Genomic DNA, 26,531 nt, shown 5'->3' with positions numbered 1-26,531 from the left:
CCCACATCTACTAAAATTTGATCCTCTTCGTGTTGCCGACACTGGCCGTGGCTCAGCAGTAAATTGCACATGGCCTGTTCCACACTAATGGTGCTGTTAGTCCGTTTATAAATAAAATATTATGTTAATCATGTTGTCATATTGTTTATTACTAGTGCAATTCAAGCTGGATTTAGCGCTGTGATGCTGTCAGCACAGGTTACTGATGTAGGCTGCTATTTAATTTGCCAGAATGTGTCATAATGACAAATGCCAATTCAGCCAATTTGTATAGAATAAATCCAGTTTTAGCTGGTGCACCGGACCGCACTGCCAAAACCGGAATTCAACTCAACTCTAATGGACATTATGAAACGGCTCCTCACTGTAACTTTTCTGCCTTCCAATCAGTCCCATGTTAATGCTCTGTGTTCTCAAATAATGACCATTGATCTTAGAGTTTAGAGGAAATTAAGAGGAAACAACATTGCAATATGTTGTTGTGACAGACGAAGGTACAGTAACACTACTTTACATGGTATCTGAGGCCCTCATAGTCATGCAGGTGTAACAGGAGTGTCGCACAGTACAAGGTGTAATTTATAGTGGGAGATGAGAGGAGAAGGTGAGCAGGGTGAGGTTTCAGTACATGGACTAATAACCTCACAGCGTCACTCAATCCACAGCGATTGTGCCGGAGCTCCTCGGCTGCGTGGTCACGGCAATCTGAGCAGCATTGTCCTCGTATGTGGCCCGAGGCAGTGGTTCATGAAGGAAGTATTTTCTTAAATGACAATAAAAAGCACAATAAGAGGGTGTAAGCGAGCAGTTTGATCATGTGTATTTCATAAAAGATCCAGTTTAGAGGAGGTGGGAGGGTTCCCTTACACTCTGTGCACTTGAGTACAGGCAGGAGGACTGTGTGAAAATCTCAGAATGAATATCTGTGGCTGTAACGCACACGAGTGCCACTGTTTTTTGTGAGTTTTATTTTATACACAGCGGTGGAAATATTGTCCAATCAGAGTTTGACATTAAAATTTTGAGTGTGTGATTGTATATAATAGTAAAGGTCAAAGTCTGAAGCTCAGACTGATGTAACAGGCCAATCTTTGGCCCACATTGACTCCGGGACCCTCACAATGGCCGAGGTCTGCACGCAACACAGTAAAAACATTGTACTAAAACCAGTCTCCTAACCCCCACCCGTCTCTGGTCGTGGTTTGGCGGCACGGCGTGGAGGGAGGCCACTCGGATGCTATCTAGCTCGCTCATCAGCAGGTCAGGAGAACAAACCCGAAGAAGGACTTGAATGGAGAGGAATGTGAAAAGGCTTCAGTTGCACTGAGAGCTTGGTTGAGTACGAAGGAGTAAAACTTACTGATTTTTGGATATTTAGTGGCCTCGTTGCTATTCTCCAGATCTGGCTCTTTGTTTTTCCACCACTGTCTCAGAGTGGGAATGACTTTTATCACCACTGATTTGCAGCGACAAATACAGTATATTGTAAGAGAAAAATAATACAAGCATTTATCAACAGAGGAAACATTTTCGCAAATTTTTCTACAGTAACACTGTCTATGAAGAACAAATCTATAATACATTATGGAATTCAAAGTGAATTATGCATTCATACAGCTTCATGACCACACTCATAAACACACATAATTTTATAGTGTGTGGCTAAAAATTCTGATTTAATTCACATTGTCTTTAGATGTTGGAGGGTGTCAGACTTTAGTTCTTTACAAGTATTTTCAGATACTTTTTAGTTGTCAAAGTCTTGTAGTGTATGGTAGGCATCACTCATGATGCAGAACAGATTATTTTAAATGCATAAAGTGGATTACACTTTACTTACCATCAACATTAAAATGTTATGATAAAGCATACATTATTACACATGCATCAATATGTACTTCACTTTACTAAACACATACAATTATAACTTATGCTAAAATATCCAGTGTGTACAAAAGAAAAATCAGCTCATAGTGTACCATTTCCAGGAGAGATTTTTTGTTTGTTTTGTTTCGTTTTAAAAAGGCTAAATTTATATATTATATTAATTTAATAAAGCAACCAGAAAAACAATGTTGGTTGCTTCTGTTTAGGATGAATATGATAATTGTCTGCTCTAGGCATTATAATTCACTATGAGTGCATTATTAGATTTGAATTTCATAGAAAGTGTTACCATTTCTGCAAATGCCTTTTTAAATTTTCTTTTCTTGCAATATAATGACTTGTAGCTCCGAAAACATGATTAAGATTTTACATTATAATGTTTAGGTGCTTTGTGCACTGCAGCCTGGTAAGACACATCCTGATGACGTGAGTGTAAAAAGTTTTTAAAAAAAAGTCTTTTCCTCTGAGAAACACAGCAAGTGCATACTCTTGTTCTTGTTTAATCGTTGTTATTGACTCTATTTCTGCAGTAACTTCACTTATTGCTGTGTTTACTAATTTAAGAGGTTGCTCTTGTTGTTTCAGGAGCCGCCATTACTGTTTTGCAAGCTGTGGCCTGCATTTTATGTCATCAACTACAACACAGTCCCTGATTTGCTGCTTATGTTGTCAGCTACAGTGCGGATCCCTGATTGGATTTTAACATCTGGATACAAGGCGAGGCGGCACCGGGTCCAGACTGATACAGAGAGCGAAACAGAGAGTCAAGCTCACATCATCAGGATGGTCTTACAAGACTATGTATTTTAACATTTGAGTCTCTGATATGGACGAGCAAGGAAAACGCTAGGATAGGAAAATAAAATAAAGCTTTTGCAATAACAGATTTTTGTTTGCTCAAATTAAGTTATTCTTTGTTCAGTTAAGATTTCTCTACAAATCCCATTTTGTACTCAGATATTAATCCATAGACTTTCTTTTTATTTTTGGATAATAACACTCAATAGCAAACAAAATGACTTGTTAAGACTTGAAAAGACTTGTTTTTTTGCAGTGCATGATCCAACTCTGCACCCTCACGTGGCCTCATTAGATCTCAGATGTCTCTGCATGTAATTGTCTGTCTATGAGCGAGTGACTGGTTAATGGGGTTAAACTGTTTAGGAAACACACATTGTCTACAGACTCATTGAGTCGTAGCAGCTGCAAATGCCTGCAGTGATTTCTGTTTGCTGGAAATGGCTCCTCTGCAGGTGACAAAACAGCCTCATTATATCAGGGCTGTATAAAGGACAATACACCAGGGTGTTGTGGCCGCCACAACAATAGCAGTGAAATTAAAGATGTGAAGAAGCTGTTGGAGTGGAAATGGTTACAGAGGGCTGTGGTGGGGTAGTGTAGAAAGAGAAAGGGGGGGGGGGGGGTCTGCTGGGTCTTATATACAGCATTCAAGCAGAAGCAACAGGTGAGGCGGATCTGTCTGTCACTCTCTTTTCTTTTTTCACTGCTTCTTTTTCTCTCAGCGCTCACATCCAAGTCTCCAGTTTCTCCTGCCCCGATTTCCACCCACTGCCCCACCTAAGTGTGTGAAAGCTGTGCCGCTGGGTGCATCTCCTCTTCACAGAACGCCTTGCTCTTATGAGATTGCGTATATGTTTTTGATGATAAAACATAAGAAATAAAATATTTTCATGACAGTTCTGTAGGAAAGAGTGAAGAGCAAGCAGGATACATGAGTCTTTGGGTGGGGGAAGGGTTAAAGAGACACACCACACAAATTATAAAAAAAAATAGAAAAGCAATAAAAAGGAGAGGAAATGAAAAGCAGCTTGATGGTGGAGGGTGATAGGAGGTGCACTCGTCAAAAAGGCAATTGGCCCAAATTAAAAAAACAGTGAAGGAGAGGAGTGAGAAGAAAGAGAGATGTGAGGGACAAGAAAGAGACGGCAGCACATGTCACATCGGGATACCTTTGCAATTAAAGTCTTATGAGAAAGAATCAGAACTTTATAGATTTGTGTGTGTGATCGTCCATGTGTGTTTAGGTGCATGCGTGTCCAGTTTTGCATATTTAGCTCATTATCAGTTTCGACTGCAGTCATTTCCAGTGCACAGAGTGAGATATCGGAGCTGTGATCTGCCTGGGGGAAGTGAGTGCTGTAGAAAAAAAAGCACTGGAGTTGCAACATGTGAGCTGTACGCTGTGGCTGGGTTCAATACCGAGTCTCTAATGCTGCTCAGCTCTGCTCAAGACAACCTGATCACTTAAATCAACAAACACAAACCCCAACACGCTCTTCCTTCTTTTACAAACTCGCTGTTATTCCTCTCACAGCTTCCCTTGTTCGTCTGTCATCATGTCTTCCTCTTTCAGGCTGTTTTATTGTTATTTTGTACCGCAGTAACTCTCCTGGTAGTACGTGTTTCTCTTTTCGTCTTGTTCCCTCTTTCTGCGTTTGTTTCTCTCCAGTAATTGGTCCCCAGCCAAAGAAGGGGCCTCTGCTCTGAGCTGTTGTATGCTCTGCAGGTCACAGGAAGGTCAGCTCAGAGGCAACATAACAGCAGAGACACTTGGCCTCCAGCATAAACCCCTAACAATGATTATCTCCACTCCCTCAAGTGTCCCTGCTCATGGCCGTCACAGGACGCTGTGATTTGTTTGAGTACACATCACCACTGTTGGGATTGGTTTTTGAAAAACAATAATGTATTAAACATACAGTAAGCCCTGTTTCCACCAAATACTTTCAATATGGTACACTGGAGCCAAAAGTAACCCTTCAGACATGGTACCTAGACCCTAAGTCTGCTTAGCGTTTCCACTGCAAAGAGTACTCTTAAATATAGACGTGGTTGTTGTCACTCATTGCTCCGTCCAGCCCTCACTGTATTTCCTCATTACCGATGCTACGGATGGAAGTCTGCGCCTTGTTTATCACCCACAGAACGAGGCTGCACGCCAACATTTTCAGAACAAAATAAAACAGGCTGCAGTGAGAGTCTCAATGGGATATTTAAAAATAGAAGGTTTGTGCATTTATTCCTTCTCAGACAAGCTCGGGGTTTAGTGCTTTTCTCCGAGTGACGATTAGAATATATGGCGTTCACATAACCGGTCGAAATTAATATATTTATAAACACTTGAAGATCCACTCATTACTACAAGTGTTGAACTTAGGTAATGGTCAAAGTTGACACAGTGAAATTTAAGGTGTGCTGATGGATTCATGTCATCAACTCATGCACTGAGTAACACTGCAAGTTAACATTCCACCTTAAAAGTTGGCGGCAGTCAGCCCAGTGAATTAAGTTATTTTGTACTCTGACTCCAGCTGCTGCAAGAGACAGCAAAACATCCTTTCTTAGCCTCCCCCTGGTTCCCTCGTCAAAAATGCCTATCTATCTATCAGATTTTGGAGAATTGCAGCGAATAAGCTCTGCAGCAAGCAAATCTTTACGTCCACATTTTCAGGAAGATAATCTTCACAATTGAACACCACTTTCAGGATTTCTGAGTTAACATCACCATCACACAAGGCTGCAAAGCCGTGTTCGGCATGATGACGTTCTGTAGTCTCATTTAGCCACTTGTTAGCATCTGCCTTTTTTAAGACACATTAAAGCTTCAAAATTCAGTATTCACTGAAATATTTTATTGCATAGAAGACAATGTGAGAGCTGGTGACCTTCTTACAGGCATCTAAGCAAATACCCATTAAAAAAACCCATTGAATTCGAGACGAGGGAACCGAGAGTGCAGAAATGCTAACTCATTGTTTTAGGGACTCATTCCTGGGGCACTCTATCACTCATTACTTTAAAAAACATTTGCTTTGCTTAACTACTCCTTGTAGAAAGTAATTGGTTACATTATGCATGTCATTACTTTTGTGATACTTCACAACTTTGCCTGAGATATTAGCACAAAACATGGCTCAATAGGAGAATCTATCATTGAGCCTAAATAAAATAATATAAGAGACTGGACTTCCAAACACCATTAGACAGACCTAAGAGGAAAAAAGAAAACACATTTAAATGGCATACGAGCTGCATGTAACGAGCCACACAAACTCACTCAAGATGCTCACTCACCAAATCATGCTTTATAGCAAGCTAGTCCAGCCTATTTGATGTGTTTCTCAGTGAGGACGGGTCTCTCAAATCATTTGTCAGACAGACAGCCTGTTTCTCCTCGGAGTCAGCACAAGTCTGCCTGGCTGAAGAGCTTCTCCATGGGCGCACTGGACAGCGTCACTGTTGTTGGCACTTTTGATTGCTTTTCTATCTGCCCATTAAGCAGATAATTGAAGAACCCATGTAAAACGCAATGAGATAATCATTTGATTAGTAACTGTAATGTGATTACCTGATTTAGAACAGTAATGTTGCTGCTGCTTTACAGTCTAATGTAATGTGATTACAGTAATGTAATTACTTGTAACATGGCACCCCCAACACTGCAGTATGTCTGTGGCACTTGAGTGAAAATGAAAGAAAACTAAAAAAGTGAGTAGTAATGAATGGAGGGAAGGAACAGGAGGGAAAGATGTTGTCCAGGGGCCTTCAGGTAGCGCTGTGTGTGTGTGTGTGTCTGTGTGTGTGTGTTTGTGTGTGTGTGTGTGTGTGTGTGTGTGAGAATATGAGACGTTGTCTTTGTATCACATCTCCTCACACACATGAAACACAATGAGGGAGATTAGTGAAATTTACAGTGAGTGTATTGTTGCTACTCCTCTCTGCTGAAGTGTCCTTGAGCAAAACACAGTCGCATACACTCTTCCTCCATTAAATACTAGGAACTTATTTTTGGTATCACCAGCAACAACACATTTGCCAACACATTTTTCATTTATTTTAGAAGTTTTTGGAGAAGGATTGTTAACGACTGAGCTCAACATACGAACATATACACCCTTTTCGTCAGTGAGCAACCTCCAATGTTATTAATGTTTCATTTCTATAATAGTGTAGCTCCATTCCTCGTAGGTGAGGACTTTGAAGAGGGAGAGCAGCCAGTGACTCAATCTGAGCAACTTTGTTTGTTTCCCACATGCAGAGCCAGGGCTGTTCCTCAGAGCATGGACAGCTAGTGGACCACGAAGACATATTTGCTGAATTTGACAAAACGTGTATTCGATATTAATCGCTGACTGCACCTTTAAAGCATTAGAATGTTTCGTTGAGGAAAACCTAGGGCTGAAACGCAACCATTTCCCTCTGCTGTTGTTCTTCATTAACAGTGTTACATACTTATCTATGAGTTCTGATGACTAGCTAATTTTGTAATTTTTGGATTGGCACCCATTATACTCTAAAGACATCTGAGTTGCGCACTCCAGTTATTTTGTTTGATCAGCTCATCTGCTTCAAACCAAGTGCTTGTCCAGTATTGGAGACTTGGATGAGCTGTGTCTGACAATTTTTTCCAAACTGACAATCCGACAAGCACGACCACTTAACACAGAGTTTGTACTGACTTTGGTGGTTCCCCAACTTTTCCTCCAGTGCCACCGTAAGCTTAATATTTTTGTCTCAAAAATCATTGTAGAGCTGCAAATAAGAATTATTTTCCTTAGCAAATAATTGACGGATTATTTTCTTGAGTAATTATTTGGTTTGTAAAATGGTTAAAAGATGCCCATCACAGTTTCCTAAAGCTTAAAGTGACATCCTCAAATTGAATGTTTCGTCTGACTAACAGATTTACAATTTAATGTCCCATTAGACTAAGAAAAGCAGAAAAGCTTCACATTTGAGAAGATTTGTTTTTTTTCTTTTTAGCTTGAAGAATGACCTCAACCTAAATTATTTTAATAGTTTCAGCTTTTATTAATTGGCTACATTTATGATTTATGAAGCAAAATGTGAAAGACATTCCCATCAGCCTCAGCTGTGCTTTGTGTTTGGCGCTAATTACCTCCGCCAAGGAGGTTATGTTTTCGCTGGCAGGTTTTCGCCGGCATTGATCTGTTTGTCTGCAAAATAACTCAAAAAGTTCTGAATGGATTTTGATGAAATTTTCAGAAAAGGTTGATAATGGGACAAGGAAGAGATGATAAAATTTTGGTGGTGATCGGTTCAAGCGAAGTGGATAAAATAATGAAATGGCGGGACATTCAAGCTGCTTGGCGGAGGTCTGCGCTCTCCGAGTGCTCTAGTTAGCAAATGTTAGCATGCTAACACACTAAGCGAAGATGATAAACAACATTAATACCTGCTTTTTCACTTTTTGTGTTTACAACAGAAAACAAAACCATGAACGCCATGAACGAGAGATTTGTATGCAAGTTTGACTTATGACAGCAGGCTTGTAGCTACAAGTGTGGCCATCTGGAATAAGTACACTTTTGCCCTCTGACATGGTCTTATGACACATCATACACACTCATTTGTTTGGAGCAAATCCCGGTGTTATATGGGCCAGCGTAGGTGCAACGTACCTGAGATGTTTTGTCCCTCCCGGCCTAGATACCCCACCTCTCAGATTTCCTGAGGGCTGAGCCCTGGGCTTTTTGTCAACTGTGTTATAAGATAGTGGGGCCCAGACGCCCAGTCCCAGGGGCCCTAACACACAGGACGTTAGCCCAGTGCCTACAGTGTAGCTCTGTGGGGCAGATGCATTTCTCCCTCCCTCCCTCCTTCTCCCCTGGACCCTCCCTCAGTCTTTCATTGGTGCAACTGGCAGAAGAAAAGAGGTGATTGTTTGGAGACAAGAGGGATGAATTTGTCCGCCACAGACAGGAGAAGAAAGGCAGTTTGAAAGGGACTTGTCAGTGGTTGTGGATCGGGTGGTTGGAGGGTGTCCCACTTTTCAGAGAGAATGCACTGTGTGTCAGCATGTTCTACCTTTTCTGCAGAGCCCGGTCTGTGTGCCTGCACAGTGTGTGTGGCTGCACAGTGTGTGTAAGTGTGCACATCTGTGTGAGTCTCTGGTGTGCATCCCTGCTCTGGCATCGTTACATGGGGACTCATGCACCCTGATTACTCCTTCTTGTCATAATTTATCCTCATCACCGTCTCCTGTAGGATTTCCTTTTCCTTCTTCATTTTCATCCTGTTTTAGGAAGCTTTATCTCACTTTGTGGTGTCTACGTTACGATAATATTTTAAAGAATCTCTGTTCTATGTTGAAAACTGAGGCACGCCTCCATGTCCACACTCATGAGAGACTTTTGTGTCACTGTGTCTCTGTGGACATGAAAGTTTTGTCAGTGAGGTGTCATTTGTTTCTCTTCTGGGACACAGCAGATATTCTGAGCATCACCGATAGTAGCCCTCTCACTGTTTTTGTGCATGTCAGTCCTCTTGAGATCCAAGCAGAGACAACAATCTTTATGTATCAAACCCAGATCTCACTGAAGCTCGTCCCAGATTGCAGCAAAGTCCCACTGGTGCAGATTGGACATATCTCACATCTTCTGGTCCTCCAAGAGCATACTGTGGGACCATGTTGTAGATAATAAAATGACTACATCACAGCTTTATTTGTCTCGCAGTTCCCCTGGGGAGGAGTGTGTAGATTGTTTAAGTAATCAGGGTCATGCAGTCATCGAGGTGGTGCTATACTCAAAGCTCTCCACCCGACTGGTGGCACAGGGAAAAGCCAAACACCGTTCATCTGCACACACTGCGATGACACACAGCCGGTTGAATATTGGCAAAGTTTTCCATAATAGTTATTGTTTTCTGTCACTTACACTGTCATCTGTAGCCTATAGTTTGAATAGTTAACTTCCTCTGATCTTAATCATTTTAACATGAGTCAGTTTGACATCATGGATATCTCCTTCAAAGAGATACTCTGTCTGCTTCTCTCTGAAATCATGTTTTAATTTTTCCAGAAATGTGATAATATTTCTTCAAGGAGTGCAGTTCACGATAGTGTAGGCTCCATGCTTGCTCCAACAGCTTGACGGACCATCATAAAGGTAAGGTGTCGACTCAAGTCAGACCCTGAGTCACAAATTTGATGACTCAAGACTCAGCTTGACAAAATCAAAAAAGACTTGCAACTGGGCTTAGATTTTAACAGCAATGACTTGATACTTCACTTTCACTTGCCCTATTTTGACTTGAAAATACTTGACAGCTTCCCCACAAATTAAAATGTATGTCATTTAAAAAATGTGCCATGAATCAATTCATGTCCCTTCATGTCCTGAATCAACTAACAATATTCATTCCCAGTATTTTGACACTTAATTTTTCTGATCCATTTTGTGTGAACCAATCTGAAATCCAGTCGAGTTACAGAAGGGATCCATGAAGAACTAATGTTATTTTGTTCAGCGCCAGGTGGAAGAAATGATACCAAAGATAATTTTGTTCACATACAAAAACTACTTGGTGGTCAACAAAATTTTGCAGTATGCAAAACTTGAAGGTCAAAGATCACAGACGGAGACGCAACAACTTTCAATAAATTTGTTTTAACAAATGAGTGCAAATTTTAAAAAGCATTTATGATTATTGTAAATTTAATATATTATTACTCTGTTGTTGAAATGGCATTATATTTGGTGAAACGCACATAATGACTTGTATGGGACTTGGGACTTGAGTGCAAAGACTTGAGACTTCTTTGTGACTTGCAAAACAACGACTTGTTCCCACCTCTGCTTTCTCCTCATTATGATTGGAGGAAAATTACCTAAATGTAGATTTACATGTGTCGTGTGTATTCACTCACATATATTCATGAATCACAGGAACTCCTTACAACTTTGAAAAACGGATTACTCTCAAAGCTGATTTTTAAAATGTTCAGGGGGAAATTTATGTAACAGCTTTCGTCTGTGTGACAGGAAAAAAAATGTCAAATATGTTACACATCACTGCATTCCAGAAAACTCTGACATGATTCAATCACTGGTTTTGAAATGATGATTAACACAACTGTCTGCCATAAAACTGATTTATTACATTTTCACACCCTTAACAAAGTGAGTCCTTTATTACACAGCCACCAACAGGAAATAATTAGTTTATAAAAACTGTGAGATAGCAAAACCTTTACATGTGAATTTGGTCATCTGACAAAGTCACAGCTGTGATTTAAAAGGGAAACAAAGATTTCTGCACTATAAACAGCTTATAAGATCATTTATGTTTTGTTTTACTGATCTGGGATTTTACTTCAGCAGATGCTCTTACACGTACACAACTTTTACTACTGAGGAACCAGACATAATGTGGATGAGTTGTTTTCTCCCACTTCCAGTAAACGCCCGCTCCCTTCATCATTATTAGAGCTCTGAACTGGATAAAACTCGGCTCTTTTCCTCTTTCATCTCCTTTATCACCATCTCTCTGCTAACTCACTCCTCTGAAGTCACTCCTGGCCTTGTTCTCAGTTCCTTTAATTGAGTTTGGTAGAAAAACAAATGGTCTGAGAAGGGGGCGCTCGCGCAAAGGTTGGAGCCATAAATCCCCCTGGTGATTTAGGGTGCCCACCCAGTCCCCACACTCCTCCTTCACAAAGGTCCTCAGGGAGGCTCACCACGAAAAGACACTTTTTATCTCCTCTTTATGGGGGAAATTGCGTTCATAGTTTCGGCGAGGACATGACATTATAAAAAGGTCTGTAAATAAGTCTGAGTGCATTGTGGGAGGGCCTGGAAGAATGACAGAGTAAGTGCATCCAGGTTGAGAGGTCAGGGAAGTCTTGAGAGGAGGCTGCATGCTGCACTTGAGCTGACCCTCAGCTGTGTGTCATCTCAAGGCTCCTCACTGCTGTAGCCTCGGGGCAGAGACAGACAGCGGCTTTCTGAGGAACTCAAATCTGCACCACAAGATGAAACCAAACACTTTGATAGATTTTTTTTCATGCATGTTTTATCTCTTTTACTAAACTCTGTGCAGTTTACTGCTGATCTTTTTCACAGATATACCACACTTTTTAAAATATTAACCATGCAGGCTGCCACTGGTTTTCATGTGTGCCCTGTGTGCTAACTATTTGTGGGCAACTAAATCAGGGCACAGTGTAGCCCACTCTGCAGAGTCATTAACTATATACTAAGGTTTATCAGCACAAATAAGACACGGATAGGTAAGATTGCAAAGAAGCCTATAAACCCAGAAATGTTTGAGCATTAAAACAAAAACAGAGCGCACCAAGCTGCCTACACAGGGCCGAGTCCACATCAACAAGTTACCCATCACATACAGATGAGCACAATAATTTCTCGATATAATTAGGACATTAAATGCGAAGGTCACATTTTAGCAACCCAGCACACATGAATAATAGCCTGATTTTATGCATGATCCATGATGGTAAAGATACAGAAAATGTAGAAATGCAAGGCAAAAATAGCATATTGTCCATATTTTTGAGATTCCCCTGAGGAGTGTACACCCTGGACGCAGGTAATATGTCAGACTGAATTTATTTTATTTGTGTCAGAGATGTAGTTATCATTGTGTTGATACAGTAAATACATTAATACATTGTGTTCATACAGTTAAAAATGTGATATTGGGGTGCCCAGTAGCTCACTTAGTGGGGCAGGAACGCCATGCACAGGGGCTTTGTCCTTGCCGTAGCAGCCAGGGGTTTGGTTCCGACCCATGGCCTTTTGCTGCATGTCATCCCCTCTCTCTTCCCCTTTCACGCTATCAATGCCCTATTGATTAAAGCTTTAAAAAATATCTCTGAAAAAAAGGTTTCAGGCTATACCGTGATATGACAATTGACAGTTAGCATACCGCGTACATTTTCTTATCTACGATACGATACAATACGATACGATATACTTTATTGTCTGCTTGCACAGAAATTTGTCTTACGGCACAGCAGGCCCTGAATGCAAAAACAAGAGAAAAAGAAACTTACAGAAAATAACACCACAAAAACATACAAGATGATACTGAAAGAAAATTCAACTGGTCGGAGAATTTTACCTTTATATTACTCATTTTCAAAAGGGAGACTTTTTACACATAGTTCCATTTAAAAACTGGTTTTAAATTACAATTATAGTTATAAAATGTTTGTCCAACCCAAAGTAACCCCTCCATTTTCATTCCTTTAAGGGTACAAACTGATAATAATAATTCTGTGATACCGTGATATTTTCTGAGACGGTTATCATACCTTGAAAATCTCATACCGTTGCAAACTTAGTGATATGATTCAAAAGGTTTTGCACTGAGCTTACCACACATTAATAATGTCTCTTTGACCCAAAAGCAGATGGGATGTTCACAATGATTAATTATTTATTTCAAGTTAGGTTCATCTTCATATTTTAGAGCAATGACTGCTTGTGAAGGAGGAAAATCACATTCAGATATCATAAACATAAGATGGTCAGCAGTGATGTCAAATCTACATCATTTATAGTCAAAGGGTTCATGTGTAAAAGGATATGTCTTATATCACAGTAAGAAAGAATCATGTAACAGATAATGAGAAGGACAATGTCATAAGAGTATTATCCAATGAGCAGATGCAACTGGTTAAGTAATTGTGGGAACATATGGCTCAACCTGCTCAGTTTCTGTCAACAGCACTAATCTCCACTGCTCAGTGAAGTAACCTATTTATTAGAAAGTGGTTCTGCATGTCAACAAGGGGACGATTGTCCTCAAAGGAGAGGATAGGAATGATTTATTATGCAGGCAAGATTGTTTGAGAGTTACAGATGGTCCCAGTCAATAAACATGATCCTTTTATAGTGTGATAAAAAAAAAAACTGAGGCAGCTTTTGTTAATGGGAAAATGTTGTGGTATTTTTCTGTCTTAATAAAGTTAAGGTTGTAGAGTTGCTCCGAAAGGGAAATAAGATTTCTCAGTCTTCACTGCTTGGTTCATATGGCTTCTTTATTATCAACAGTATGCAGTGGCCACCAGGTTTTCAGCTTTGTAGGACAGGTAGTAGATAGTAAGCATGGACTCTCTGACTCTGGCAGGATCGTAGAAGTGTTGGAAAAAAGTCCAGATATAGAGGCTAATAGAAAGTTGTACTGTAGATGGTGTTTCCCCCTCTTTAAGCTGCAAGATGTTCTTCACATGGTGACATTATATGCCAAAAATTGTTGAAGGGATAGTCTGAAATTTTTGGGAGATATGCTTTCATACTTTGTTGCTGAGATTTAGATGAAAAGATTGGTACCACTCTTGTGTCTATAGTCAGCAAGCAGTTTGACAGGGGACGCCATCCCTTTTGTAAGCAAAATGACCAAAATGTGTCTCCATCTCCTGGGTCCAGACCCAGGCGCTGTCCTATCCAAACCCAGACCTATAACCCAAAAACTATTGAGAAATATTAATTCTGATAGAGTGTTTCTGTTTTAACCAGCGCAGCATTTGTAGCACTGATTTAGCAGCCCAGGAAACTCACTGACAAACTGCATGTGTTAATCATCTCACATGATTGCGACTCCAGTAAGTGAGACGTATATACGAGAGAGACGAAACAAGATAAAAGTCGGAAAAAGAGAGTTGGAGAGATGTAATGTCATGTTCTAAAGAGAAAAAGGTAGACAGTGAAAACAGCTTTTAATCAAGAATAGACAGACTTTTACATGTTCATTCTTCCTATGGGCAGATCAAAACCCTTATGTGTCATCATAAATTCCCACACCATGGCGATTATAAAAAAACGGCAATGTGCACAATGTGTACAAGACAAAGCAAAGAGCACTTTCTTTAGCAAACATACACAGTCACATGTGAGCTGAGAGAACAGAAAATAAAGCATTTTACATGGCACTGAATCATAAGGCTGATTAGGGGTCATCACATAATGTCGACGGTAAGCGTATATTCCTAGGATGGCGTAGGTGTTACCCTCTACCTTACTCTGCCTCAGCTTAGTTTACCCTGACATTCTTATTCAAACCCTCACCAATCTCACTCCTCTTGCCTCAACCTGACCAACCAACCAGAGCAATAAGTACTGGCCAATCAAAGGCCAATCATGCCTTCACTATCACAGGAAATGCATATTTTCGTACAGTAAATATGAAGCAACAGCCAGCAGGTGGTTAGTTTATCCTAGCATAACGACTGGACAAAGCTAACAAGGAGCTTTCCAAAGATAAATCCGCCTATCTACACCTCCGAAGCTCATCTTTTTCAAAGACTTAACACGATGCCCTGTGGTTTTACAGCAGTTTATGAATCTGATTATTTCTTGGCTTGGCACAGTAACTTCCGGGACTCCAGGAAATCAGTGGAAGAAAGTTATAAATGATGGCTGGTGGATTTTGTCGCCTTTGCACAGAGACAGGCTAGCTGTTTCCCTCTGTTTCCAGTCTTTATGCTAAGCTAAGCTAACAGGCTGCTGGCTGTAGCTTCATATTTCCCGTACAAAAATGAAAGTGGTATTAATCCTCTCATCTTGTAAGAAAGCGCATAAGTGTATTTCTGTAAAAGTATCCGAGCATTTGATGCACAGACGATAAACCTAAAACATATTAAGGCCTTGCACACCAGGGCCGTTTTTTTTCACGTGATTAATTCACATATCAGTATATTTTTTCGAACTGGTGTTTTTTTTCCACACAGAACACAAATGTTATGCAAGGAAAAAGTGCCATCATTTTATTTTGGAACAGGTCCATTTTTCTGAGCTTTGGCACCAAATAAAAGTATCAGCGAATCACATTGTGCAGAGCCGACGTCACGTGAGCACGTCTCGATAAAGCAGACCTGTTGTCACTGTTGCAAATTGGCATCACTGCCAGTGTGGATAGTTTTGGTGCAAAATATTTGAGCATTAGGCATTCACGAGTCGTTTATTCGTCACATTCCAGTATGTAAAGGCCTTTGAAATGGAACAAAGAAACAAATAGGTGTTATTGAAATTGTAGCATTTAATTGTATTAATAATAAGTGTGCATTCATGAAGAAAGAGGTTTGTAACTGTATATGTTCAGCAGTTCAGGATGCCACAATTAGCCAAATGAATGTCTGTGTCTGTTGTCATGTTTAAGACTTAAATACTGAATACTGGATATTAAATAGAAGGAGCAGATTGGATATTGAACTTGATCTCTTTATTTCTTACGAGTATAAATGTTGACCAGCTCAAAGAAAGCGCTTCAGCTAAAAATATATTCATAAGTGGGATAACAGTATCCATATTACGATTCAGGTGATATAGTAAAAGAAAACAAAAGGCAGTGAAAATAAATTATCTGAATAACAATAATAATTATAATAACAATAATTATAATAAACAGTGTCAAATTATGATTCATAAACCTTTTTTGTTTGCTTTCTTTCTTTTGTGAAAATTCCTTTAAAATTGTCCATAAGCAAAAAAAAAAAAAAATCCAGCATATTTTCATTTAATGTTGCGAAGGTGATTTCCCTTGCCGGGGACGTCCCCATCGGTCTCACACATTTACAATATTCACAGTTACTATAAACCTGTTCGGCACATACTGAGCCACACTGCAGTCAGTCAGGCTGTCAGTGGCGACAAAACTATGAGGTGCAATGACATTTTTGTGTTTACATGTGGGTGCCTGGATGACAGGAAGCAGAATATCGCTCTCTGTCTTCCACAATCAAAATAGGTACCTATAGATAAGGAGTAAAAAGGTTGTTTCCTCCCATGATACATCTGTTCTCCAACATACCATTGGCATAATCAATCAATCAAGAGACAATCAAGATGAAGACACACAAACTGCATGTCTGTAACATTGTACACACTGTCCTCTAGTGAGACCCTCACACAACCATCTCAGGTTCCCCCAGTGTTCTTACACGTTAACCCATCTCCCTTTCAGCCCATGGCCGTCACCATGTTAGAGTGGTGCGGGTGCCCAAAGGAGGGATGTATCGGGGTGGGCGTGGGAAGCATGTGTCCAGAGTGGCTGAAAGGTGGCAGGTGGCCCATGGACATGTGTCCGGCCAGAGAGCTGAAGGGGGAGCTCTTGTCGTGCAGGCTTTTGGTAAATTCCTCATAGCTGTCGCAGCCCCGCTTGGTCTTTTTTGATTTGTTGGACATTTTTCGGTTGCGTGTCTGTATTCCCTCCTTCTTCATGGTCAGAGGCCGATTCACCTGTGTGGAGAGGGAGAAGTGAGGAGGTGAGGGATCTGGTGAAACTTTGGAGGGAAAGTTCAAACCCAGAAATTAGGAATATTGTGTCAACAAATAGTTTAAGTTTGCTATGTCTTTAAAGGATAACAATATTCTATATTTTTGTTGTTGTCCAATCCCATGAGAAGACCAAAGCTGCGGTCGAACAGTCTTTTTTTTCTTGGGAAGGTTCCTATCTAACGTATATAACGGCTGAATTACATGAGGCATGAGCGCGACCCGAAGTGACGCCACCTGACGCATTTCGTAGCTTTCTTACCAGCTACACAGGCTCTGTTTCTTTAGCATGTGGTTGCTGCCATCTTCACTGTGTGCATATTGAGTCTTTTGACAAGTAATAATGCAGTTGTTTTTGCAGGGTTTGGAAGCATCCACTATTTAAACTTGTACTGAATCAATTAACTGGAGTGTTTTAACAACGGGATGCATTGATTTGATTGATATATTTTAATGTGAAACGTAAAAACACACACAAGTTGCTCTGCTGCTTCACATTTCTTCACATTTCACTGAGGTATTCATTTTATCCATCTTTAAAAGGATTGATTCTGTGTAGTTTTTACATGCTCGAGGGCCATGGAGAATTAAAACAGCCACGTAAAATTAGATAGGAGCCACAAAAGGCCCACGCGAGCATGTGCAGTTTCCATAGTCAGTGTAACCGCTTCAGTTGATTATAATGGATGGCTGGACTGTGGGCCTGTTGCAGCAAACATGTCGCGCTGCATCTGTGTTACATGTATTTCAGTCGAAAGCAGCAGCCATGGTAAGCGCTAGTTGAATTCTCTAAATGCTAAGGAAGGGGGTTTCAATGCCTTTGTTATCTCCCCTACCTTAGGGTACATTGGACCATCCTTTATGAAAGGAAAGGAAATTTAAAGCGCTGCACCATCTGACTGTTCATGAAAACCAGCGTGAACAGTCGGACCTATCTCACAAACATTTAATCTTTTCATAGAATCATACTAAAATGGATTTATGTTGATAACTATGGGTGGACAGAGGGGTGGGCGTCAGTAACAGTTCTCGATATGACAGCCATGTTGTTTTGCTTCTGTCACTGGTCGCCTATATTCCTTCTTTATTTTGATTCCAACCATGACGTCATATGTTTCACCAGGTTTTCCACATTAATAAAGCCTGCATGAAACAACATGCAAAGTATCTACGATGTGCTTTCAGTATTCCATCTTCAGAACATTGTAGTTTCACAGAACCAGACTCACATCAACAACATCCGCTAATGCATAATTACGTATGTAAGTGAGACTGGTTGTCTTTTTTTCAGTCCTCATAAATTCTTCACACCTTTCCTTGACCATTTGACTCTTCGAGGTCAAGGGAAAGTGTTTAGAAAAACATATAGTATGTAATTTCTTTGAGTATTCGACCGCAGCTCAGAACCAACAATGCATTAGACCATCCCTGAGTACTTTTCTACTTTCCCATCCTGTCTGTGGCACTTAGCCCCAAACCCCTTGGTTCCTACTAAGAATGTAAATGAATAAAAATTGGTTATTAGGGTATATTTTCAAATTTTTAAAAGGCTAAATAAGTCCCTAAAACAGCTGGGCACTGTAGTTTATAGCCAACTTTACATAAAGAAGAGTAAATAGTGCACTTGCTGGGGACTGTTTTCAGCTGTGGATTAATACACAACTGGAGCTGTAGTATATCTGACATCAGAACAGTGTAAGTAGCATTGTGTGGCTCCTTAAGGTTTTTCAATAGTTTTTTGGACAACAGTGGCAGTCTATGGTACAAAGACATAAGCTTTATCTGGCTTTCGCCACACAGACAATAATTGTTTGTGTGATTTATGGGATTTGTTGACAATAAAAAAGTACATAAAATATGATCAGATTCATCCTTTAAAATATCCATCCCCAGTCCTTGTTATCTATGTTGATGCCTCCGGTCTTAATGCTATTCATATGGAGCCTTGTGGCGGTCCCACTCAACAACAGTCCCACCATTGTGACTCTCAAGGGGATTACGCCTACCATGGAAACAATAAAGCACAAAGAAAGAAAACACCGACCAGTCCAACAGTGTCTGAGAGTAGAACGGCCCTCACTCTCACTCTGTCTTATCCCCCAACAATCAGAGTGACCTGCCTGCCTACTTCCCGTCTACTTGACCCTGCCGGGCCCAACTTGGCGTTTAGCAGTCAAAGACTTACGTTATGCAGTTTATAGTAGAGGCCGCAGGCATTGCACACGGGGTCTCCATTTGCGTTGCGCCGCCAGAGTGTGGTGAGGGTCGTCTGACAGTTAGCACAACAGGTGCCTGCTCGTCTGGCAGCAGACTGTGGAGAGATGTTAAGCTTTGATTAGAGCTCGGCAGCACAGACACAGCACGGGGCAGTTTGAGAACACATATAACAGTCTGTTTCTGTCTGTATGAGATTTGTTTTACTTTCTAATCTATTAACTTTTACTGTTTAATGATATTAAGGCAGGGATACTCTACTTGCTTTGCTCCGGGGCCACTTTTGCAAAATGACAGGAGGCTAGGGGCCAGACGCAGCAGCCCCGCACAGGTCAGGTTTACACAGAGGCATTTCTAGGATTCAAGGGCCTGGCTCTGTTTTGATAAATAAACTCTATTTTGATGCCTCTTATTTACAGTCTAGGACCTTATTTACATTCAAAGTATACAATATATGTATATATATTAATGTGAATTAGAAAAAGGGCCACCTGGCACCCTTTTGCAGGCCGTAAGATGGGTATCACTGTATTGGGGCTACAACTAACAATAATCAGATATATATTACTTCATATATTAATTATATATGAATTATATATAGCAAAAATGCAAATCACAGATTCCTGGAGGCCACAGTGACGATTTAAAATGTCTGGTTTTGTTGGATTAATAGTCCAAAACCCAAAGATATTCAGTTTACTATTATAAATTAGTAAGGAAAACAAAACATATTCATTTTGAGAGGCTGTAACCAGTAAATACTTTTAACTTTTGCTTTTAAAAAAAATGACTTAATGATTTATCATTACAATTGTTAATTAATCTTCTCTCCAGTGACAAATCGATTAATCAACTAAAGTTACCACAATATTTTAACAGCAGATTTTAAATGAAAATGTCTGTACAATAAATCACGTGTGGAATCTTAAATACAAATATTCAGTTCACATGCACAAAGCTCAGTACTAGTTTATAAAGATTATATCATGCTAGGTCTAATTTCCAGGAAATGAATACATTAATCTGCACCCTCAGTTAAAACGTTTTTATCAATGTATTATCCAACAAACCATGAAATAACTTAGTTATTCTATTTATATAATCATCACCCCGAAGTTATTTCCCCCATGAACACTCTGAAAACCAAGTGCCCTGCCCTGCTGCGTCAAACATCAGCCTCCATAACTTTCCCAACCCTTTCTTTCTTTCTAAATGTTCGCTGTGTTGCGCATTCTGTGTGGCTGAGGTGGAGGTGGACGCAGAGCTTGACCACTGTGAGCTGAGGTCTGAGCCTATAGTTAGGAGGCCGCAGGAGGAAACAGGCGCTGGCTCCGCTGCTTTATCTGGACCGGTCAGATATCCGGATAGGAAACAACTGGAAGGCTGCTGCCACTGAACACAAGGCGCTGTAGAGCACTGCGAGCTACGGAAACCAGGCCTGATATATGGCTGTATTATATGCTATTATGGCCAACAGACGCTGAAATGAAACGCTCATATATTTTGTGTGGAACAGACAGCTGTGTGCGCACAGAGTCCTGCAGGTCAGTAGCGATGGATGAGAGCTGTTTGTCGCAGCGGTGCAGACTCACATCAGCCCGCATGCGTCAACAAACACACTGACCAGGTCAGTACAAATCTGTTATTGTTCTGAATGATTGACTTTAAATTATAATCCCAAAATTCGCTTAAGTATGCCTTTTGCCAATTGGAATAATATTTTCTCACCGGCAGCCTTTTGTCGATTGACCTTTTTCCCTTAATTACCGTGTAGATGCGCACTTTTTTCTTGTACGTAATCATATTAGATTAAATGCTGCTTTTGTCTCTATTGTCTCGCTTTTTGCAAGCTCATTCGTCCAGGATTCCTTCAATAAATCTATTTCAAACCATTTTCACAAGTCTCATCATGGCCCAGTGCCGTACACACTGTTAATAGAATACCACTGATTTAATGAGCAGTTGGCTCTGCAAATAATGTCCTCATTTCAAACACAACTGGTGCACATGGTTGCATGAATACACTGATGCTGCAAATATAGACTATTGCTTTATTTTGAAATTGTTCAGAAAATGATAAAATAGGAGGAGTAATTATTTTGTGTCAATCATTATTTTAGTAAAAGTCCCAAAAAACGTCCAACTGTTTGGCCATATATATTTTTAAATAGTTTATAGTATGCTTGATGCTTCTAGTATTTAATTCAAATTATATTTCATTAAGGTTGTGACTCCCCCAGCCAGGTAGAACATTTGCAATCAATGGTTTATGTGTTTAAACAGTTTTAAAGTGTGTCATGAGTGTGACATGTGGTATCTGACTCCCAGAAACATTGAAGTTTGAAGCAGTTCATGATGGGAAATAACTCCCAGACTGCTCTGTCCCCTGCAGAGACAGACTCTCACTGCCCTTTTTTAAAAAAAAAAAATAAAAAAAAGTCAACTTTTCATGAGGTGAAGGTTTGTGACAATATAACTTTACATAATCCAGTGGCTTTTTAATGTCTTACATTTTCTCAACCAAAAAATGAACACTTTATTTTTTGGTTTATTTAAAAAATTAAAACATCATCATCATGCATACACATGGTTTTCACTGGACACTGACAGTCAGCTGCTCACAAGTCAAAATAAATTCTTTGACTTGCTCCACAAATTAAAAAAAGCAATCCACAGCAGCATTATGAGCCATAAAGTGTCAGCGAGGCCCTGTGTTGTTCTGAGGGATGGGGTGCTGGCCCTGCTATCAATGACAGTATCAGAAGTCGCAGTAATAATGATAAGAGAAACAACACAGATAGTCCCACTCTGCTCACAGCCCGAGCATGAAGGAGCAGGAGGTGAGCGACAAACACAATTCCTGGAAACTGATTGGGAAAATATAACTTTCCTGGAATTGTACCTCACCCCCTCTCCCTCCACCTCACACTCTTTTTATTTACTGCCACAACCACACACACACATTCACAGAAACACACACACACGCGCTCATTCACTGCCCCCACTGATGGGACTCACCAGCCTGCGTTTGGGTTTGATGAGCGGTCTGTTCTGGCCATTCATCTTGTGGTACAGCCCGCAGGCATTGCACAGGTAGTGTCCGGTGCTGTCACGTCTCCACAGGGGCGTTGAGGTGGCTCCACAGTTTACACACTCACGGCCCTCTGAAGAAGAACACACAGAGATGTTGGAGATATCAAATCTGATACCTGCCTGGAATACAAATCCACTCTGCCTTTTGATCTAGATTTTATTATTATGATGATGATTGTGTGACCAAATTGTAAAGATTTACCTTTTCTAACAGGAATTCATTTTACATTTACTGGCACTTTTCTAAATTAATTATGTGCATATGTGTGGACACAGTATAAGCAATGCATTTCCACATGCAGCACCTTCAATTATAAACTAAAATACATGTTGTATTTAACTTTTATTACCCTCTGACTCTTTGTGAGGGTAAAGACAAAGAAACAGTGTCTTTGTGTAGTATACTGGAATATATTGAGCATTAACAGAAGCACACAACAGATAACAGCTGAAGATGTATAATCAGTTGCTCTCAAACATCAGTTCAGCACTAATGCTTCACTCCTATAAAATATATGTCCTGTTAAACCGCCTGATGGAGGAGAATATATATTTTATTATAAAAAACCAGAGCCATTTAATTTTACTTTCCAAAATAAATGAGCAGATGTGAGTTGGATACCTTTTACCCTTCCTCATGAGGCAGAAAAAAACATTAAAAAGAAAATATGTTTAACTTTATAACACCAATCATCTCGTCATATAACCTAAAATTATAGTAAAGTCATAAAACTACATTTTGCAGCCAGTTAGCTCTTGTTTAATAAAAACAAGTCACTCTGAGTTTAGGTCACCCTGCTCTGTCTCCCTGATAACAAACTGGTTAAGCACAGTCAGGCTGAAGCTGGGAGTCTCCTGCTCTGTAATCAAGTAACAATCAGGACAATGTATTACTGTCTTATGTAACAGAGAAGATACTCCTAGCCTAAATACTGAGGTTTTTGGCTCCGTGCGCCCGCGGATCTTCCTTTCACACCTCTGGGCTGGTTCCAGTTCAGTGTGCTGCTGCAGCCAGCTCAGGCGTAATTACAGAGTCACGGTTAACAAAAGAGGATTATCAAAGTCGCTCTGTGTCGGAGGACTGTCGAGTGCTGGCTTAGGCCTCTGCAAACATGTAATGGGGGGAAAATACCATTATTTTATTATTATTATAACACAATTTCCAAAAATGATAAAGGCGGTGATGATGCTCAAATCACAGTCTGCACGTTGATGTTGCGTTTACGGTCACACAGGATAAATAGAATCATAATAATAATCTGGTTACATTTGGAATATATTAAATGGCTTTCACGGGATGTTTTTTTTTTTTTAATTTAATACATGTCCCTTTTAATACTCAAAAAAAAACTTTATAGATTATTTTAGGCTCATTAAGAGTTGTGAGATAATAACCATAGATCTGCTTTGTTTGCTAAGATTCATAAACCATTTTTATTTTAATTAAAAGCCAGTTTAAATTAGTTTATTTGTGTGTGTAGATTGTGAAATAATCCTCTTAAATGAGTATTTACAGAGTAGTATGAATTGTGAATTTGGCACAAAAACAAAACAATACAAAGCTACATTATAGGGTTAATAAACTCATATTTACATCACATATATACAGATATTATATATAGTGCTGCAGGATATTTTTAAAATGCATTGAGCACTTCTATTGTCTCCTTTAGTTTTAGTTTGGTTTAATTTCCACTGACTCGCTATAGGACACTAGATAACATCCTCTACCAGCCTCTTAGTCCAAATCCTGTCTGAATATTTTCAGATTTAATTTCTTTTATATTTGGGGACGAGTGTGAGGTGTGTTTTTGGTGGACTCACCGGTGCAGGACCGTGTTTTGCCTTTGTTCCTGGAGGTGAAGCCGGATGATGCTCCCAGCAGGCTGCCGGGGTGAAATAGACTGCTGCCGTACTCGTGCGCCGCTGGGAGAGAGTAGGTGGGATACGTCGGTATGGGGTGGTGGGTGGAGGTGGTCTGAGTGCTCATGGAGGCCAGGCTGCTCCTCAGCGGACTGGAGCCCTCCATCTTCATCCCCTCCGATAACGACGACACTTGGTATTTGATAGATTCCTTCTCGTCCATTCTGGTGGCGGAGGGAGATGCGGCCCCAGGGTCCGGTGATACGTCCTTTGGCGGCGTGGGAGGGAAAGTGTACAGATGCGGGCTGGAGTGGGACGGCGGCGTTAACGAGGACGCGGAGACCGTGTTTGAGTTGCTGCTGCAAGGGTAGACCGCGGAGAGGCCGCCGGGGGACGCGGAGCCCGGGTGGTGCAGGCTGGGCTTGCTGAAGGGGCTGACGGCCCAGGCGTTGTGGTGGTGGTGCGCAGACAGGGCTGCTTTGCCTCCGTCCAGCCATGAGATCCCCGGGCTGTGGATGAGAGTCCCCGTCAGGCGAGCTGAGAGACGACACAAAGAGCAGACTATTTATTATAGATACAGGTGATGACAGGCTGATTCAGCATTTACAGAAACTGTGGGGTGTTTTTACGTCGCGTGGAAGTGTGGATGCAAAAATAACCGAGACTTGTTGATTCACTGGGACACTGCCTGATTTAAACTTGCAAATAAGGTATAAAAATATCACACAAATCCACAAAAATAGACCACAATTAAACAAATATTTACTAAACTAAAATATGCATTGAAAACATTAATGTAGCCTAATTGCATGCTTTTTTTCTTGTGTGATTCTATAACATTTTTAAATCACAAAACTGTATTTAAATTCATTTTATTAGACTCACGAGCAGGAAATGTAGTTATGCACAAGGCCAGAAAACATTTTAATCACATTTTAATCTATGTTTCAATCAGCAGAAAACTGTCACACTCTGAGATAAAATGACTTGCTAACTATCATTAAAACTAAACTACACAGGCGATTATTTACAGAAAAATATCCACTTTTACTTTACAGCTGATATTTTTCATGCTATAACCAGCTACGAGTTCCTTCCCTAAGTTGCACCGTTGTGTCACAGCTCCATCTTACCGTGCGTTTGGCTGTAGGACACCCTGGCCCTGGCAGGGTTGTGGTAATACGGGTTTCCCTGTGAGTCCAGGTGATTAAAGAAAACATCCACCTCATCCGGAGGCAGCAGCTGCGCCGTGGGCTCCATGTAGTTGTGCCCCAGGCCGTGGTGGTGGTGAGAGTCTGGGTGTTGTCCGTTCAGCACGGGGTGGTGGTGCATCCAGCGGGGCTGATCCGCCGCCACATCCATTTCTGTGGCTTCTCTGTACGCGCGCTTTACGCAGAGTGAACAAATATCCAGGGAGAGGACACAAGATGGTCTGAATTATGTGTCCCTTTACGAGATCTTCACTGTGTCCATTTACAATAGAATACTAGTGTTTTGTTCTTGTGTTTCCTCTGACTTTAATTCCTCTCCTCTCCCGGACATGGAGTCGAGTTTGACACTGGAAACCTGCAACAAGCAAACATCAGATGTTAATATTTTAAAGGGTGTTGATGTAAGCATCAGTGCTCTAGACGCAGAGCTCATGTGGTGCAACTTCAGATTAAACAAACATCCCAGCCACCATATTTACTACCACATCACTCTCCTCACTACTCATCCACAACGCCTCAACAACACCCACTCGGATGCTTCACCCAGCAGGACAAACACGCCGTACCTTTCTCAGTCTTATTTTATCCACACACTTCGATCAGCTCGAGCCTCTTTGGAAAACTGTCCCCTTCTGTTTTTAGCTGCTGCTGCAGGTCCTCTCCACTTCTCCACTTCTCGGCTGGTGTTTGTCAGAGTGAACTCCGTCCACTGGGACTTAAAGCAACACGTATGACTGTGGCTGACAGCGCGGGGCCAGGCTTGTCAAGCAGGGGCGGAGCCTCCATTAAAGCTTGGACTCAGCCAATTGCACAGCACCTCTGCAAAACCTCAGAGGCGGTTCCCTCCACACCAAACAATCTCTGAGATGCTTCTATGTGGAGAGACAGGCCTGTAGTTTGACTTTGTTGTACTTTTTGGAATTGATGTTATATTCCCCCATAATATGACTTTTATTTTGACAAAATTACATCATATTTACACCTTGAATTGATGCATAAAAATTCACCTGAATGCAGGATGTCAGTGAGGATTCTCAGTCATCCAGGTCATGGTAATCTTCAGTGCTACATCATAGGCAGCTGGACTTCTTGAAGATGTTTCGCCTCTCATCCAAGAGGCTTCTTCAGTCCAGAGTGCAGGAAAAGTTAATGTTTGATGCTCAACATTTTCTTTCCCAAACCCCCCTTTCACGTGTGTGTG

The 26,531-nt window shown here is 40.7% G+C and overlaps 1 protein-coding gene across 1 annotated transcript; it reads right to left on the bottom strand.

Moving 5' to 3' along the window:
* Positions 1–14,378: 14,378 nt before the first annotated feature.
* gata2b (GATA binding protein 2b) lies at positions 14,379–26,054 on the bottom strand. Its single transcript, XM_049583893.1, has 6 exons — positions 25,897–26,054; positions 25,253–25,685; positions 24,081–24,656; positions 22,182–22,327; positions 19,135–19,260; positions 14,379–16,913 (listed from the first exon to the last, which is right to left on the bottom strand). Exons 2-6 carry the CDS (start codon positions 25,479–25,481, stop codon positions 16,635–16,637), a joined length of 1,356 nt encoding a protein of 451 aa, XP_049439850.1. The 5' UTR covers positions 25,482–25,685; positions 25,897–26,054; the 3' UTR covers positions 14,379–16,634.
* Positions 26,055–26,531: the final 477 nt, after the last annotated feature.

This window comes from Epinephelus fuscoguttatus, linkage group LG1 (assembly GCF_011397635.1).
Source record: "Epinephelus fuscoguttatus linkage group LG1, E.fuscoguttatus.final_Chr_v1".
Taxonomy (NCBI): domain Eukaryota; kingdom Metazoa; phylum Chordata; class Actinopteri; order Perciformes; family Serranidae; genus Epinephelus; species Epinephelus fuscoguttatus.
This window is presented reverse-complemented; position numbering and strand designations above follow the sequence as displayed.